The sequence below is a fragment of the Barbus barbus genome (genome assembly GCF_936440315.1).
Source record: "Barbus barbus genome assembly, chromosome: 12".
Classification (NCBI taxonomy): Eukaryota; Metazoa; Chordata; class Actinopteri; order Cypriniformes; family Cyprinidae; genus Barbus; species Barbus barbus.
Window position 1 is genome coordinate 18,915,474 of NC_136740.1, and position 19,039 is coordinate 18,934,512.

A 19,039-nucleotide genomic window follows, 5' to 3' on the forward strand; every position below is an offset into this window, starting at 1 on the left:
CTTACTATTTAGACATTATTCCCTTATAATTGTGAATTTATAACACAGTTGCAACTTTAAATCTCACAACTGATACTTTGTATCTCACAATATGATGACTCGCATTTGCAATTTTATTTTTCCTAATTGTGACCTATTTCTAATTTAACTTTCTCTCGCAATTTTTATTTTATAACTCTGATGAAGAAACGGGCTTCCGTAGGCAGGCTGTGAGTGGAAACAAATAGGATACACATCTTGTATATGCTGTTATTGATAAAATAATGTTTCTCCATCTTTTTCTTACTCAGATGTGGCAATAGGGGCTCCATTCGCAGGAGAAGATCGTCGTGGCAGGGTCTTCATCTATAACGGGCAAAAATCTGGGCTGATGTTACAGGCATCTCAAGTGCTAAAAGGCGACTGGGCTTCATATGCTGTCCCAGCAGGCTTTGGATTCACCCTGCGTGGAGATTCTGACCTCGATAACAACCAGTACCCTGGTGAGTAAAGAAAAACTTTCAGTCTCTTCCTCTCTCTGTTTACACAAGTTTCTGTTAAGACAATCATGCTTAGGAACTCATGTAAGCCAAGGAGATCAGATGTAGGAGGAATGAAAGACTGGACAAAGAAGAAAAAGACTGGACTGAGACATCCAGGTTGAGTTGCATTGTTGGTCAGTCCATGGGTTTTCTACAACTGTTTGCAAGTGTTTCCACTCATTCTTCTTAATTTCTTGTTTTTTTGTTTGTCTTTCTATGTCTTCTTTTATGGAGGGTTATTGTTTCTGCATATTTTTCTCATTGCTATGTTTATCGTGGTTTATTTATCATGTTTTTATTGAAAACAATCTTTCGCAGAGTGTGATGAAATCCATGTGATTTCTGACACTCTCTGCTGTCTGAGCCACATCAAATCACGCATTTATAAATGTTTCAGCTTATTTTTATTGAGTACAGTGATTTTGGAGTTTACCTGAGAAGGTCAGATCTTATTGAACATTTAGATACTTCAAAGTCAATCATTTTGAAACTATGGAGATAAATATTTGCAGGTGACTGAACAAGTTATTTATAGCTTGTGTATGTGTGTGTGTGTGTGTGTGTGAGTGACAGATTGTCATGTGGCAGATGTTAACTGGGCTCCAGATGAAGTTTCAAGGGTTCAAGATTAATAATTGCTTTGTGGCTGAAATCAAACTTTTAAAGTGTTTGCAAACAGTTATGTTATATTATGTGATGTATTATGTAACTGTGCCCATACAAAAGCCGTTTATCGAGAATATGTCCTGAACTGACGTGCATTCAGGCAAAAGAGCCTCTGATTTCCCTGTTGAGGTCTAGCAGTGTTGAAAAATGAATTCACTGTGACTCTATCATGAGGTTATTAGTTTGGGCATCCCAACATGGTGTTTGTGGATTAGTTTATATTGATTTGAACTGCCAGAGTGAATATCCAGAGCTTTCTGAAGAATATGTTCTCACAATCCAACACCGCTGCGTCATAATCTTGTTTTGACTAACATAAATATGAATTAATTGTTTCATTGAAACTGCAAAAACATCCAGTGTGTTTCTAAAGCTAAACTCTGCTATAACGCCTCAAGTATGCTTCAGCAAAAACAGAGCAGTGTGTTCATACGTTCTGTCCTTTAATCTCCTCTTTCATTTTTTAATGGCATTGTACAAAATCATCAAAGCAGATGCTGTCACATGCTTTCTTTAAAGAGACGGGAAGTCAGATGGGTTGGCAGCTTATATGCACATGTGTGTGTTGAGCGAGTGTGTTGGTGTTTGTTCTTTCATGGCGACAGGATTGTCATCTTAAATATGCACTTATAAATGCAGATCTCTTCCATACATGAAAAGCTTCAATGGATGGCAAATACATGCAATCACACAATGATGTTGAACAGACCCAGAAAGCAAAACGAAAGACATTTATTCTCAAAATGGATAAATTGCGACTTTTTAGAGATGTGATCTCAGTAATCTTTGATCAGTGTGAATCTTGTAATCGGCCTCTCAGCATATCATTGAAGTATGTGCATGTAAATGTTTACATGGTTTATCACTTTCTTCAGTTCGTTTAGATTAAAATCACTTTGTTTTATTCCTCGTTTGTAAGGCGCTTTGGATAAAGCCGTGTGCTAGTGATTAAACATAAATGGGATGTGTGTGGAATTTTTTATTATATTCTTTGAAGTCTGTCGATAAATTTGGTTATGGTTTCTTGCATCAGAAATAGACATAATTTAATTTTACATGACTGACATGATTTTGACATGTAATCATGTTAGTTATGTTGATCGTTCTAACATATTCAGAAAAATTATTTTACAGCTAAGTTCCCATAAATGGTCTTGGTTGAAAGGGGAAGTAGCTTTGTGCCCTGAAACAAGTTACAGAACTTTTGTATCTTGCTTGATCTCTATTTATCTGTCATTCTACCAGGTAGCCACTATGACATCTCATTGGCCCAATATCACACTCTTCATATTTGTACATTAAAGAGATCACCAAAAAAAAAAAAAATTGTCATTTACGCACCCTCATGTTATTCCATAGCAGTATGACTTACTTTCTTCTGCGGAACATAGAAAAGAAAAAAAGCACAGTGTTTTTTGTCCATACAGTGGAAGTCAATGGTTACCAAAACTTTTTAATTACGAACATTCTACAGAATATCTTAAAAGTCATTCAGGTGAGGGATAGAACAACATGAGGGTGATGGACAAAATTGTCATTTTTGTGTGAATTATCCCTTCAATATCTTCTGATTGGCTGTGGTTTTGTCTTATTGTGCAGCAATTTCATGTTCACCATGTACAGTGAAAATGTAATAGGTTTCAGATTACTCTATTTAAAATGTAATAAGTTGTATAACTATTTCAATTACTGTATTAAAGTAATGTAACTAATTACATTTGATTACTTTTTGAATACTTTTCTAAATTTCTAACGAATGTTTTCAGCTGTTAATTATTTTGAAAAATGAAACCAGGCAGGACTTAAGACCTCTTTTTACTTTGAGATTGTTCTGAGGTTATATACAGGTTTAAAATCATAAGATATAGTTTAATAGCTATAGCACTGTTTTGAAATCACTGGCATCTAACAATGTTTTAGAAAAAATCTTAAAAAAATAAAGCATATACATAAATCCAAATAGGAAATAAAACGGTTATCAAGTAAGTGTCCTATACTGTGTCCTAAACTCCTGAAACATTGGTGTCTCATATTTTAGAGCAGTCAACGTAATTTGGGAAAGAAATCAATCAAATCTGTTTGTGTGTGAAAATATTCAGTTGTAACCCCTATTGCAATCGTTAACATTTTCATAAGTAACTGTAATTTAATTACACATTGTTCTCAATAACTGTAGATTACAGTTGCATTTATTTAGTAATTAAATTATGTAAATCTGTTACATGTAACTAGTTACTCCCCATCACTGAGTATGACAAACTATTGCTTGTTGCTAGAAACTTGGTGAACACCATGTTTGAGTATGACGACATAGATTATAAAAACTATTTTGTTTCCAAAAAGGCCTGTTATTTATTATGTTATAAATCAGCACCCATGGTTACCTTTCCTGTTTTTCCTGTATTTTCATTTATGTGTGTGGTTTGGCGTTAATGTGAGGGTTAGCATGAACTGTGTGGTTAAACACAGGGTTTAAGTCAAAGGTGAAGGGTCATTCATCATGACCTGCTTAAACAGCAGTGGAGATTTTGTATTTTGTATTTCCTGTCTGCCGCTTCAGGCGTTGTTCTCAGACACATTCACTTAGAACACATGCACATTTAGAAACAATTACTTTATTAATTTGAGAGAAAAACACAGTTAAAATTACAAATGGTAACACAGAGATTCAGAATCTGTCATTCTGATGGTAAAAAAAATACAAATGGTGGAAAGATTTGTGATCAGAATTTCCCTTTGCACTATATTTCTACATTATATTACTTCCAAAAACATATGTTGTTTGTGTGTGAAACTGATGTTACAATCAGGACCCATTAGAAATGTTTTAGGAACTTGGGTGGGCACCTTGTATCCATTTAGTAAGCCCTCCAAACTGTACATTTACTCCCAATCCGATCAAGAACATTTCCATCCAGACATCTACAGGGAGGAGTTAGTTTTTTATTTTTATTTTTTGGAGGGGAAGAGATGGATGTGTGATTGTGTGTCAGGTGAAATGAGAGAGAAATTCCTAGCTGGAGGTAAAAGAGGGTATTGCATTAGTTGGCTGTGGTCCGGCATTTCATTGGCTAGAGGATGAAGATGACTTTAACAGACTCTATCCTAATTAAGTTTAAGTGCTTGAGCTTCTTCCATCCCCTCCCTCCATCATTCCACCTCCTATTAACCTATTCATGCAGTTAAGACCCTTGTGTTGTGGTGGCCAGAGGGTTTGACCTGAATATTTTGAGGTTGACTCTTGTAGCACACACACACATTTACACCTCACTGCCGTTCTGAGGAAGTCACTCAAAGAGTGCGCTAATGGACTTTCCAGATGTGAGAATGTAATAGATTGAATTATTCTGTCATCATCTGTGCATCACAGATACAAGGTGAGAGCTCAGACCTTCAGGGTGTGCGTATATCTGTCACTCGGATTTAGTGTGTGTGTTTCTGTCCATTGTTTTCGAGGTGTGTTTTCTGTCACAATACCAAAAGCTGCTGGTTTACAATGGGATCTTTGCCATGGGTCTCTCGTTCCTGAAGGCAGGACCTGATGGAAAGCGAAGCCAGTGATCAACCTCAGTGAAACAAGAATCAAAGCCGCAGTCTCTGAGCAGTCATTAGGGTGCTGGAGCTGTTCTGGAACATTCCTGCATACGAGTCTCTGAGTTTGCCTGACTGAAAGCATCCCTCCAGGACCAATTTGTACTCTTCCTTCGTATTAATGCTTCGTACAATTCATAAACTGAGGATAGAGAGTGTTCTCTCGCTCAAGTTTAATGAAAGCCCAAATGAAACCGACCTTGTGTGAACGTTAAAGTTTAATGTTTCATTTTTAGAAATTCTTCACCACCAAAGAAATCAAATGTCTAATATTGTAATATTGTCTGAGCAGGTGTCAGAATCTGCTTTTTTGCTTTCGTTTATGTTGGTTCAGTTATACATACCAGTTTAATGAGATGTCAGAGATGTATGAATGGTTATAACTTTAGCAAAGGCCACAGAGGAAGCAACGGACCACAAACACACATGCACACACTGCCAATCATTTCCACAGTTTCATCTCGGGTACAGGAGGTGTGGTTTGTGCACACAGACCTGAATATTTGATGATACGTGACCATGTTTTGTTTGGTCTGATAATTAAAAAAGTAATTTTTAGTACAAATTTTGCTTTTGTTATGCTAAATTACTTAAATATTTATATGTATGTGTCTGTTTTATTACCATACATTGAGGAAGAGAGAAAAATGGGATCAGGAGGCACATTTGTTATACAGTTATACAGTACATTTTATAAAAAAATGAGTATAGATATTTTGGCATTAGTTGATTTGTCTTCGCAATAGATTTACAAATTTGTGATGTGGATCACGTTGTTTTTATTAAACCTAATTGCATAATTTTTGTGAAGGCCCTGGTTTATTTAAACTACATTACAACACTTCCACTGCATCACATTAAAATCTCATATGGTTTGAGACTCAGGTTTATCATGCCCACTGAGAGAAGAGTCTAAGAGAAGAGGGAAACTATTCAGTGTGCCATATTTACCTTCCCCTTAATCAGATGTGGCTCTGTGCATGTCTGAGTAGAATGAGATTAAAGCCTCACACGTTCTCCGCGGCTCTCTAGGGTTTCTCTATGGCTCTGTTCAGGGACGGCAGGTGATGTAAGATGCAAGACTGGTAGAATGAGAAACGGGTCGACGAATCTTTGATGGAGTCTGCTGGAGGCCCAAATCACTTCCAGCTGCAGTGTGCTTTGAAGCTTTATGATCCAGCCACTCGTTCTCTTTCTTCCTTTTTCTCTTGCAACACACATTTTTCTGTATCATATTGTGTCCGTCCTGCAGCTCTAAGTATATTTCACTCTTTTTACAGATTTGCTGGTTGGTGCATTTGGAGTGAGTAAAGTTGTGGCCTACAGGTGAGAAATTGTACACTTTACATACACCATATTAATACAACAATGTCAAAATGTCTTTAAATGAGTACTCATTTGTGACATGCATCATAAAGATGGAATCATTTTTGATCAAATGATGCCAGTGATGTCTTGAATAGCAAGTGTTAGCAGTGTTATCTTGAATTTAAATCTAAACCTATGTATGTATGTGTGTGTGTGTGTATATATATATATATATATTAGGGCTGTCAATAGATTAATCACACAATTATCATGAAATTAAGCATATACCATTTATCTTGCTTAATATGTTAATTGTTTCACTATTTACTATATCCAGCAAAGTAAACCAAAAGATTGAAGGGTGATTCTCACAAAACTGTATTTTCTGCAAGCTTATTTCAAGATAAATTTATATATATATATATATATATATTAAAAAAAAGGACACTTGGGAGACTCCAAAAGGACACCAAAGAAGTTCATATAATTGATACATTTGTGCACACTGACTAAACACAACAACATACACAAGACAAATCAAAACATTATCCTAAATATGTGTGGAAACAACGTGAATGTAATGAAATATCTGTGCATGAATACAACATATGATCTGTGCGTCAAGAGCGCTCAAACACGGTGTATCAGACTACGCCTGCTTACGACTCCTGTACGTCACTGCAATCGTCTTTACCTTGATTGCAATCCTCAACCATGAAAATTAAAACATCAAAAGAAGCTGGTTTGCTTCATCTTGCCGAGAAAACGTAGTTTGCATATCATACAGTGGTGGAATGTTTTGACGTTACGTTCAGTCTGTATTTCACACTGCGCGATGCGTGAGTGAGCTCTCGTGCTCTTCAGAACAACAAGATTAAAATCTTTCCGTGCAACCGGCAGCTGCCACTCGACATGTCACTGTGATACGTGCATGGAACTCGACCTGCCTCTCGATCTGTCACCGTTTAGAGGCAGCTGCCACCGGACTCAACGCGACTATACGCATCTGCCACTGGACTCCTTACGGTTAATCACGCTCACCTTGCAACCCGTCACAGCTGTATAAGCTGGTCACGGGACTCATTACGTCTATATATAAATGCTCTTAATAATAAATGTTCTGTTTTGTGTATGGCTGTGCCTGGTCGAGTGCCATGCGCATATAACGGTGACCGGTCGAGTGCAGGTCAAAAAGATTTTACTCCCTCTCCAACAAGAAGAGCTTGTGTTTTAAAGCAAAACACACTGGAATTAATAATTCACTGAAAACGCTACGTGAGTATCTATTCTCTCTGCAATCTCTTATGTAATCAGCCTGGTTTTGGACTTTCCTGGAGTTTAGCGGCAATCAAACCATTGCACAAACACTGGCAATAGCAAGTACAACTCCTGAGGAAGAAAGAAACCACTGATGTACTAAGTAACACACCTCAAACGGGTAGATCAAGGAAAACATCTGCAGTTGATGACAGAAACATTGTGACAGCTGTAAAGAAAGACCCTAAAACAACTGTTAGTGACATCAGCAACAACCTCCAGAGGACATGAGTGAAGGTATTACAATCTACTGTTCGCAGAAGACTTCATGAACAAAAGTACAGAGGCTACACCAGAAGATGCAAACCACTCATTAGCAAGAAGAATAGGAAACGAGCCCCAAAAATTCTGGGACAAGGTTTCATGGACTGATTTTATGGACCAAAGTGATGGAAATGCTAAAGTTTGGAGAAAGAAAGGATCTGCTCATGATCCACAAACATACATGCTTATCTGAAACACAGTGTACACAGGAGTACATTATAGTACACATTACACAAGTAATGTAATGGCTTGGGCTTTCATCGCTTCTTCTGGGACAGGCTCATTAATCTTCATTAATGATGTAACACATGATGGCAGCAGCAAAATTAACTCAAGTCTAGAGAAATATTTTGTCTGACAATTTACAGAAAGATGCAACCAAACTGATTGAGAGATCCTTCATCATGCAGCAAGATAATGACCCAAAACATAGTGCCAAAACAACAAAGGAGTTCATCAGGGGCAAGAAGTGGAAGGTTTTAGACTGGCCAAGTCAATCTCCACACTTAAACCATGTAGAGTATGCATTTTACCTGCTAAAGAAGAGACTGAAGGGAGTAACCCCCAAAACTGAAAGAGGCTGCGGTGAAAGCCTGGAAAAGCATCACAAAAGAAGAATGCAAAAGTTTGGTGATGTCAATGGGTCACAGGCTTGATGCAGTTATTGAAAGCAAAGGATTTGCAACTAACAAACAACTAAACTTTGTCTACAGCAAAAATAAAGGCATTGGCCTTAACTGTTACAATACTTTTGGAGGGCACTGTATGTGTGTGTGCGTGTGTGTGTGTGTGTGTGTGTTGTATGTAATAGGTGTATAAATATATACAGTATAATAGTGTGTTTGTGTGTAGCATCACATTTTTTCTGGCCTAAACTCTCCACACATGCTTTCCTCATTAGAGTGAACGGCACAGAAAACACCTGTGTTTGAGGTTTAGCTGGAAGGAAACCTGATACATATGACGTTGTTTTTCTCTGTTCTATGATACGATTGTAACACATTTTCAATTTGCATAACAGAAAATATTGAAATGTCTGGCTTCATAATGCGTTCATAAAGAATTCCTTAGCTGTAGATTATCTATAGACTTGTGGCATGTCTAGTCTGAGTAGCCAAGACTTCGATTGAGTGTTTCAGATCAGGTTTCCCTTAGAAATGTTTCAAAACAGTCCATTTTTCCTGCCTCAAAGCCACCAAAACACACAGACACATTAACATGTCCCAGCACACACTCTCACACACTAGCAGTGTCTTGGTGTCAGTGTTAAAGTGATTAGCTGTAGTGGGCTCTGGTGTATTTGTGTAAGATAACATTTCCACTGTTAATCCAGTTTGAGTGCTAGTCTCAACAGGCTGAAAGTGAGGCCCGAGCAGAACAGAGACTGACCTCATGTTAAGTTCTCATTTACTCAGCCTGTCTGATGTTCTATTAGAATAGGACTCTGAATGTTTAGTTTATGTTAGTTAAATGTTCTGTACGTGATTCTTTACGTAATGCAGTGCGTTGAATGTTCATTCTGTATGACAGATAGATATATCAGATATCACTGAAATAGGTGTCCTGAGAAATGACTTCAGTTAGCTTTTTTTTATCTAATTGGAAATTGTTCTTTTCAGTCATTTTGATATTCAGGTTTGAAAACAAAATGTATATTTATATTTACTTTAAAAATGTGTGTTCCTGGTCTTATTGTGAACAATTCATTGGTACAAGTTTTTTATTATCATTTTTTATCATTTTATTTTTTTTTTCAAATTATCCTTTGAAACAACTTTGAGCTATTGCATATTGTTAAACAACAACCAAAAATCTATACATTTTATTTTAGTGAACTAATATTCACATTTAAAACAAATAATATAGAGATTAATGAAAATGGCATAAAAGTCTCACCCCACAGTGTTTACATTGAATATCCTGTTTCACATTTACATCACCTTACACATGTAAAATTTGTTATGAACTGAAATCTACATTGACATTAGGTCTTGTCATTTCTTTTGACGTTAAACAGTCTAATTTAGTGGGTTTCTAATGTTTATTTGCAGCTCTGAATTCAGCTTCCTATTCAAACTCATTACTGCAATAAAATCATATGAATTATATTAGTTATTTATATTTGTAATATTATCCCCGTTATATTGTCTCTCAACAATACTAGGGCAAGGCCAGTGGTCACGGTGGACGCTCAGCTGATTTTGACACCCAGAATTCTCAACCCTGAGGACAAGTCCTGCCGCATGCCCAATTCTGATGACATGGTAAACTGGTAAGTGTCAGCTACAATTTTCCAGTGCTAGTTACTGAAGTTTACTCTTAGCTTCTGCTGCAAAGAGTGACTCGTATGTACTACAAAAAAAAAAATACACACACATTTGAAAGTTCGTATTTTGATTTATCTCTTCTAGATGAAGTGTTCATCTGATGGGACAGATATATTGACCTTTAGTTCTGGTTAAGGGTAAACTAAAGCAGTCTGGGCCAAAGAGCTATGGCTGACTGGGAGGTTTTAAAACCATGTGGTCTATAGTACCACATTACAGCAGTTTTTTTCCTTCTCTGTGGTAAAACTAAGTGTTTCTGGAAGTCTCAGTGCATTTTTCCAAACCACACAAACATGCACACAACCCTGCATTCTTACCCTTTATGTGGATGGACATTGCGTCCCACAAGCAGTTTTTGGGCCCCGTGACTGTAAACATACCAGATCTGTTTGGCTGCTTGGGGTGCATGTGCCTGTGTGTTAGGGTTTGGTGTGGGGAAGAAAGAACTGAAGGTTTTGGAGAGACAAACGAAAGTACTAAAGTGTGGAATTCTGCAATAACTAAAGAGTAGCTTAGTAAAATAAATGTACGAACTGTGGTTGGAAATAGAGAGAGACAGAGAGAAACTTTGAATCACACAGATGAACATAGAGAGACAAAACAAGATAGAGAAGACAGCGTAAAGAGATCCAGAGGATGAAAAAAACACCAAAGTTAAGGATTACTTCACTTCCAGAATAAAAATTTACTGATAATTTACTCACCCCCTGTCACGGTGCACACACGAGGGCGGAACCAGGAACACGCAGACGAGGATATAAACTCAAATAACACTTTACTGAACATCAAGACATGGCAGGGCAGGACAAGGCAAGGCAGACAAGGACATCACACACCGGGATTAACGAGTAGACCAGACCACACGAAACTGAACAGACAGAACTATAAATACACACGCAAATCATAGATAATGAGACGAACATGGCTGGACAAGAATTAACTGATGATTACATTTAACAAGGACAGGAAACAAACCAAATATGGGCACAAGAGGCAGGAACACATGACACACACACACAACAGTTCCCTTACATTACTCCCCCCTCCCGAAAGGCTCGTCCCGAGCCTTAACAGTTCCATCAGGGAGGGGGGGTGGGCGCTCTGGAGGCCCCTCAGGACAGACATCCACAGAAACACAGGACGGGGACCTCCAGAGCAGAACAGACGGAGGCCCCGGCGGAGCTGGGAGCTCAGGAAGCCATGGCGGGTGGTCTTCGTGGCCGTGGCCTCCTACGGCCCGCCCACTCCACCCAGAGCTCTACTACCCCCCCCCCCAAAATTTCCATGGGGAATCCAGGGGGTATCAGGAGCCCTCCGGGGCTAGACAAACAAGACAGTACATGACACGACAGGAAACCCTCCAGGGTCAGACAAACACGACAGGACATCCCACAGGAACCAGAAGCCCTCCTGGGCTGGCTAGGAAGCTGAGTCTTCCTCTGGGCATGACGAGGAGTCAGGGGCCCTCACAGGGTCCCTCAGCGACCTCCTCCACTTCTGCGACAGGGGGGGCAAGCGGCTGCGACTGGCCTCCATGGCCACAACTCAAGGAGCCGCCTGCCCCAGACGAGTCTCCATGGACAAGACATGACACGACAAGGTAAGTTTAAAATGTTCCTGTGGGCACAACGAACACAAACACGGCTCTCCTGGCCGTGACATGTGGACTTGATCCACGGAGTGGGTATCGGCGACCGGCAGGCTTGAGTCAGCGGCAATCCGGTGGGCTTGAGTCAGCGGCAATCCGGTGGGCTTGAGTCAGCGGCGGATCGGCGGGCATTGAGTCAGAGGCGGACCGGCGGGCATTGAGTCAGAGGCGGACCGGCGGCGTGCACAGGGGAGCCGCGGACGGCGGCGTGAACAGGGGGAGCCGCCGACGGCGGGTTGGCTTTCCCCGCGGACGGCAGCGTTGATCTCCCGCGAACGGCGGGCACGGTGAAGCCGCCGACGGTGGGTTGGCTTTCCCCACGGACGGCGGACTTGGGTGAACCGCAGGTGGCGGCGTGAACTCCCGCGAACGGCGGGCTCGGTGTGCCGCGGACGGCGGCGTGAACTCCCGCGAACGGCGGGCTCGGTGTGCCGCGGACGGCGGCGTGAACTCCCGCGAACGGCGGGCATTGTGTGAGCGGCGAGGTTGGGAGCCGCGGACAGCGGCGGATATCTCCCGCGATCGGCGGGCTTGACTCAGCGGCGATCCCGCGGGCTTGACTTCAGGGCTCGCGGCCAGCGGACTCGCGGCACTCGCGGCAATCCTGCCGAACTCCCACGCCGACATGTCGTGGGCTAGGGCAGAAGGACGAGTGGCGACTTCCATGCCGCGAGGGACAAACAAAACAGGAACAAACAAAAAACTTTTCAAAAACGGAAAACAAAACAAGGTGAAGGGGCGCCGCTTACTGTTTTGGGTCTGGTCTTCTGTCACGGTGCACACACGAGGGCGGAACCAGGAACACGCAGACGAGGATATAAACTCAAATAACACTTTACTGAACATCAAGACATGGCAGGGCAGGACAAGGCAAGGCAGACAAGGACATCACACACCGGGATTAACGAGTAGACCAGACCACACGAAACTGAACAGACAGAACTATAAATACACACGCAAATCATAGATAATGAGACGAACATGGCTGGACAAGAATTAACTGATGATTACATTTAACAAGGACAGGAAACAAACCAAATATGGGCACAAGAGGCAGGAACACATGACACACACACACAACAGTTCCCTTACACCCCCATGTCATCCAAGATGTTCATGTCTGTCTTTCTTTAGTGTAAAAGAAATTAAGGTTTTTGAAGAAACTTTTTTTCTCCATATATTGGACTTCAACAAGGACCAACGAGGTTGAAGGTCCAAATTGCAGTTTCAATGCAGCTTCAAAGGACTCTACACAATCCCAGCCGAGGAATAAGGATCTTATGTAGCAAAATGTCATTTTTCTGTCTGTCATTTTCAAAAAAATCTGTCATTTTCTAAAAATATTAATTTATATATTTTTTAACCACAAATGCTCGTCTTGCACTGCTTCTGAAGTGAAGTGAAGTGAAGTGACATACTGCCAAGTATGGTGACCCATACTCGGAATTCTTGCTCTGCATTTAACCCATCCAACGTGCACACACAGCAGTGAACACACACACACCGTGAACACACGCCATTTATGCTGCGACGCCCGGGGAGCAGTTGGGGGTTCGGTGCCTTGCTCAAGGGCACCACAGTCGTGGTATTGATGGTGGAGAGAGCGCTGGACATTCACTCCCCCCACCTACAATTCCTGCCGGCCGGAGACTCGAACCTGCAACCTTCGGTTTGCAAGTCCGACTCTCTAACCATTAGGCCACGACTTCCCCACTTCTGTGTCCATGACTTCACGCATTACAAAGTCATGTTGGAAAGGTTACGTGCGACATAGGGGGGAAGTACTGACCCAGTGTTTACAAAGTGAACGTGCAAAGACTAAATCAAATTTTGTACAAATTGTACAAATTTTTGGACAATTTTGTAGTTGGAAGAGAAAATGAGATGGAGTTCGGAACTACTTCTGCCTATGTCACGCGTGACCTTTCCAAGGCCTTTTGATTAATTTAATGCGTGAAGTCGTGGACGCACATTGCAGAGCTAGTGCAAGATGAGCATTTGTGGTCAAAAAGTAGATACTTTTTTTTTTAAAAAAAACTTTTTTTTTTTTTAAGAAAATTACAATTGTTTCGCTAGATAAGACCCTTATTCCTCTGCTGGGATCGTGTAGAGCTCTTTGAAACTACAATTTGGACCTTCTTGTTGAAGTACACAATGGAGAAAAATCCTGGAATGTTTTCCTCAAAAACCTTAATTTCTTTTAGAATGAAGACAGACAGACATGCATATCTTGGATGACATGGGGGTGAGAAAATTATCAGTAGTTTTTTATTCTGGAAGTGAACTAATCCTTTAAGACTCTAAACATTGCCTCTTTAGAGTTTAATTTAATTTTTATATTCTTCTGTATCCTTTCAACAGCAATGAAGCAAATTGTTTAAAAAATTTTAAATGAAAAACAGGCGTAAATTTAAACCAGAGAGTAAAAGTGTGTTAAATGACTCATGTCAAACCACACACACACAAGGGTGCCATTAATACTCTGAGGAGTGGGCAGTAATTACAAATGGCAGATGGGCGGCCGAGTCAGAAAAGTTGCAGTGGGGTCAGAGTAGGGGTCAGGGGGGGTCAACCTCTGGGCACTGGAGTGTTTGTATGTGCGTGATTATGCGCTTACCCTTGCCAGGGGGGAGGAGAACTAACAAGGCATCATTAAATTATGTATAGCGGGGCCACTTCTTCCCTTAAATATGCATACTCCTCTCTCCTTTCTCTCTCACTGTACAGCTAACACATGACTTCAGCTGTGTATTTTAAAATGCACCGCTACCTGGAGGGGTCATGGCAGGGTTTGCGTGGTTAGAGCACAATGCTGGATTCCATCAGGCACAGCCTCGTAGGTATTCCGTGTTGTTCATGAGGCACAGCATCCAGCTTGTTTATCGCTAATTTAAACTCAGACACGCTCAATGCTGTGTAAGTGTGTGTAGGGGGGTTAATGGGGTGTTTCTGATTAGACATATTTGGGTTGTATGGAATGCTATGCATCGGATTGGCCCTTTGGGCCATTAAGACTGCAGTTGTGAGTCCCTGAGCACAGATATCATTACACGTTTAACATAACGGAAATACAGCTATTGAGCACCAGCTGGAGAGGTGTAAGCGTGTTTTTATGCGCTCTCACCTTACAGCATGTTTCTGGTGGAGTACCATGTTTTAAATCCTCCGTCCTGGTTCTATTTGTGTTTCTTTGCAAATGAAGGGCTAGTTTTACACAGATTCCTGTAAATTAATTAAACATCAACAGGAAGTCGCTCTTGGGCCGATCTAATTGCTGGCCTCTATTACTAGACTATTAAAGAGAGGGAGGGATAAAGAGATGAAGCAAGGAAAGGACAGATGGAAGAGAAAAAAAGAGGCAAATTCGATTAAGTAATTAAATATTGAGGAGCACAGGCTCCCTCAGCGTCCCATGTCTCCATTCAGCTCCATCTATAAACACTCCACCCATATTAACAATCCTCTTCCTATGTTTTTTCAACATCACTTAAATGTTTTCATTGCTTTTTGGCCAAGTTATGCTGTACTAAATGTCTCTTTCTCTCTTTATTTCTTTCTCTCAGTCTGTCAGTAAATGTGTGTGCAAAGATCTCTGGGATTGGTATTCCTGATTATGTAGGTAAGTGCATTCATTTTTCTGTTAATTAAATGCATTTCGTTTCAGTAAATGGATATAGTCTTATCAACAAATGTCTTGAAGAATTACAGAAGTGAGTACACTCCTCACATTTTTGTAAACATTTTGTTATATCTTTTCATGTGACAACACTGAAGAAATTACACTTTGCTACAATATAAAGTAGTGAGTGTACAGCTTGTATAACAGTGTAAATTTGCTGTCCCCTCAAAATAACTCAACACAGCCATTAATGTCTAAACCGCTCGCCACAAAAGTGAGTATACCCCTAAGTGAAAATGTCCAAATTGGGCCCAAAGTGTCATTATTTTGTGTGGCCAGCATTACTTTCCAGCACTACCTTAACCCTCTTGGGCATGGAGTTCACCAGAGCTTCACAGGTTGCCACTGGAGTCCTCTTCCACTCCTCCATGACGACATCGTGGAGGTTAGAGACCTTGCGCTCCTCCACCTTCCGTTTGAGGATGCCCCACAGATGCTCAATAGGGTTTAGGTCTGGAGACATGCTTGGCCAGTCCATCACCTTTACCCTCAGCTTCTTTAGCAAGGCAGTGGTCGTCTTGGCGTTGTGTTTGGGGTCATTATCATGTTGGAATACTGCCCTGCGGCCCAGTCTCTGCTTCAGTATTTCACAGTACATGTTGGCATTAATGGTTCCCTCAATGAACTGTAGCTCCCCAGTGCCGACAGCACTCATGCAGCCCCAGACCATGACACTCCCACCACCATGCTTGACTGTAGGCAAGACACACTTGTCTTTGTACTCCTCACCTGGTTGCCACCACACACGCTTGACTCCATCTGAACCAAATAAATTTATCTTGGTCCATTATGTCTTTCTTCTTACTTAAAGGGAGTGGACTTTTACAGTTGTCTTTTGTTTACATGGTAACAGCGACATTTCTGATTGGTCAGTGTTGCTTCATACTTGTACTTGGCAAATACACATGGTTTTTGTGCCTTCTACATTTCAGAGCTCATAGTATATTTTGATTATTGTTTATAAGTCAATTGCTCTATGGAAAAATGAATGAGACTTCTAGAACTCTAATGTTGCACTCTGGCTAATAATAAAACCAAATGATTTCATCATCCAGTACACATTTGCAGTGTCCAAATGTGCCTACTACTACACCCTAAAAGTAGGTACTCTTTTGGTGAAGAAAAAGTACACACTTTAGAGTGTGTAGTAGAAGAGTAGGCAAGCTTTGGGACATACTAACACATCACACAACTGCGTCTTTACCGGAGCGCTCTGTCGCATCTCTTACACGCACCCTGTCACTGTAAACTGGCCTGTCAATCATCTTGTCACAGTTAACATACTCCTCATTTCATTTAACTTCCTAACGTATTGGAGAGAAAATAATAGCTCTTTGATCTGCCAGTCGTGGGTCTTCATGCAGAGAACTCTGCTCATATTTTCTACATAATGATGCATTTAAAAGTTAACGACCAAATGGATGTTTATAACAGTTCACATTGCTGTTGCAGATGAAATATAACATGTATAACAATAAATAAATATTTTTACCAGGTTAAATGTTGATTATTAGTAACTCAAACCCCTTTTTGCAAACCTCTCTACCTAACCATCGATCACGTGCATCCGCCACATTTGTTTTTTCTAACGCGTTTTATTCGTGGTTGTAGTTCTGGACCGAATCCTTCGCCAATGCGCAATGGAGTGTGGGCAATTACTAGCCAGTAGAGTGCACGGATCCACACTTCAAAAATCGACCTGAAATAGTAGACCATCTGGGGACTTTTGGCGTACTCTTTTCAACATACTATGCTTTGGGACACACTCATTATGATCTCACATACTATTTAGGATGGATAGTATGAACATTGGGACGCAGGGATAGTCTCATGGTGCTTGCTGACAGAGATATTTTATCATTTTCACTTATATGTGTTGTGCTCAGTGTGAGTTTGTGTGTCTCAGCACTTGTTGAACATCTGTATGTAAGTGGCTTTAGTAATGGCCAAAATGGAGAAGGTGCCAAACTCAGTTAAATCAACAGGCAATAAAAGCCTCTTTCCCAGTACTTCTGAACGCAGGCCTGTTAAAAATCAGTGCATATGGTTTTGGAGATGACAAAGAACAGGTGTGGCTGTGTGTGTGAGGTGCACGTTTGTTGGTAGCACTATTTGATAGTTGTTCAGAAGCCCTGGTCATTAACCTTAGGAACGTGCAATTTTTATGGTCCAAAACCTGTTTGGTCTGAGCAGAAATTGCAGGAATTAGAGTCTGTAAAGGTGGAGCTAACAATAGCATGCCCGTCTTTTTCTCTCTCTCTCAGCTCTGAGAATGGACCTGCAGCTGGACTGGCTGAAGCAGCGTGGAGCAGTTAAGCGGATCTTGTTTATGGACTCTCACCAGCATCAGAGAACCCAGCAGTTGGTTCTGGGTCAAGGGGACCACCAACATTGCCACAACTACTCTGTTTACCTGCGGGTGAGCCTTATAGTCCACACGCAGCACAGAACATTGCTGAACTGGCCTCGTTCCTCGTGATAAATTCTTGTTTTATCTTCACTACAACTGAACCCATGGGAAAGTTAATTGTGAGCCAAACCAAGCTCCTAGTGCAACACGGCTCATCTGGATGGAATAAGCAATGTGAGAACGCCTCCGTGAGAGTGTGTCTCAAAAATGAGACCAAAAATTCTGCTGGGCCAAGGTGACACAGGAATTGAACTCAATTTGACTGATAAAATCTCAGGCAACATGACCTGTCACTACGATATATTGCAGATGTAAAGCACAAACATCCAACAACATAAGAACAGAAATTAGAAACAGAAAATTATTTAATAAAAATAATAAAATGGATTATTATTTTAGATATACTGATATATAATAATAATTATTATTATTATTATTATTAAATAAAAAGTTATAATTTTTTTAAATATTGTTCTATTTTCTCAAATATCAGCAACATTTATTATTATTATTATAGTGTGTGTGTGTGTGTGTGTGTGTGTGTGTGTGTGTATATACACACACACACACACACACAGTGCCGTTAAAAGGTTTTTGCCCCTTTCCTGTTTTTTTTTTTTTGTTTTTGTTTTTTTGCATATTTGTCACCCTTAAAAGATTCAGATCATCAAACTAATTTTAATAGTACACAAAGATAATGCAAGTAAATACAAAATGCAGTTTTTAAATGATGATTTCATTTATTAAGGTTTCATTGAAAAAAGCTGTCCAAACCTACCTGGCCCTACGTGAAAAACGTATTGCCCCCTCCTGTTAAATCATGAAAGAACTGTGATTAACCACATTATTTTAGAAAGCTGAGTTAAATTTCACTAGCCAAACCCAAGCCTGATTACTGCCAGACCTGTTGAATCAAGAAATCACTTAAACAGAACCTGTCTGACAAAGTGAAACATGCTTAAAGAGCAACACATCATGCCGTGATATAAAGAAATTGAAGAACAGATGAGTAACAAAAGCTTCATGCAGCTTCAGGACCTGGAAGACTTGATATAATTGATGGAATCATGAATTCTGCACTCTATCAGAAAATCCTGAAGGAGAATGTCCAGCCATCAGTTTGTGACCTCAAGCTCAAGCGCACTTGGGTTATGCAGCAGGACAATGATCCCAAACACACCAGCAAGTCCACCTCTGAATGGCTCAAGAAAAACAAAATTAAGGTTTTGAAGTGGCCAAATCAAAGTCCGGACTTAAATTCAATTAAGATGCTGTGGCATGACCTTAAACAGTACATTCATGCTCGAA

At 40.4% G+C, this 19,039-nt stretch overlaps 1 protein-coding gene across 1 annotated transcript in view; it reads left to right on the forward strand.

The window, feature by feature from the left end:
* LOC306877608 (integrin alpha-8-like) overlaps positions 1 to 19,039 on the forward strand; it is a 75,496-nt gene that overhangs the window by 26,036 nt on the left and 30,421 nt on the right. The window contains exons 13-17 of the mRNA XM_079429465.1: positions 291 to 482; positions 6,059 to 6,104; positions 9,832 to 9,939; positions 15,206 to 15,261; positions 17,586 to 17,740. Of these exons, the coding sequence (XP_079285591.1) occupies positions 291 to 482; positions 6,059 to 6,104; positions 9,832 to 9,939; positions 15,206 to 15,261; positions 17,586 to 17,740 (557 nt within the window). The remainder of the gene's footprint in view (positions 1 to 290; positions 483 to 6,058; positions 6,105 to 9,831; positions 9,940 to 15,205; positions 15,262 to 17,585; positions 17,741 to 19,039) is intronic.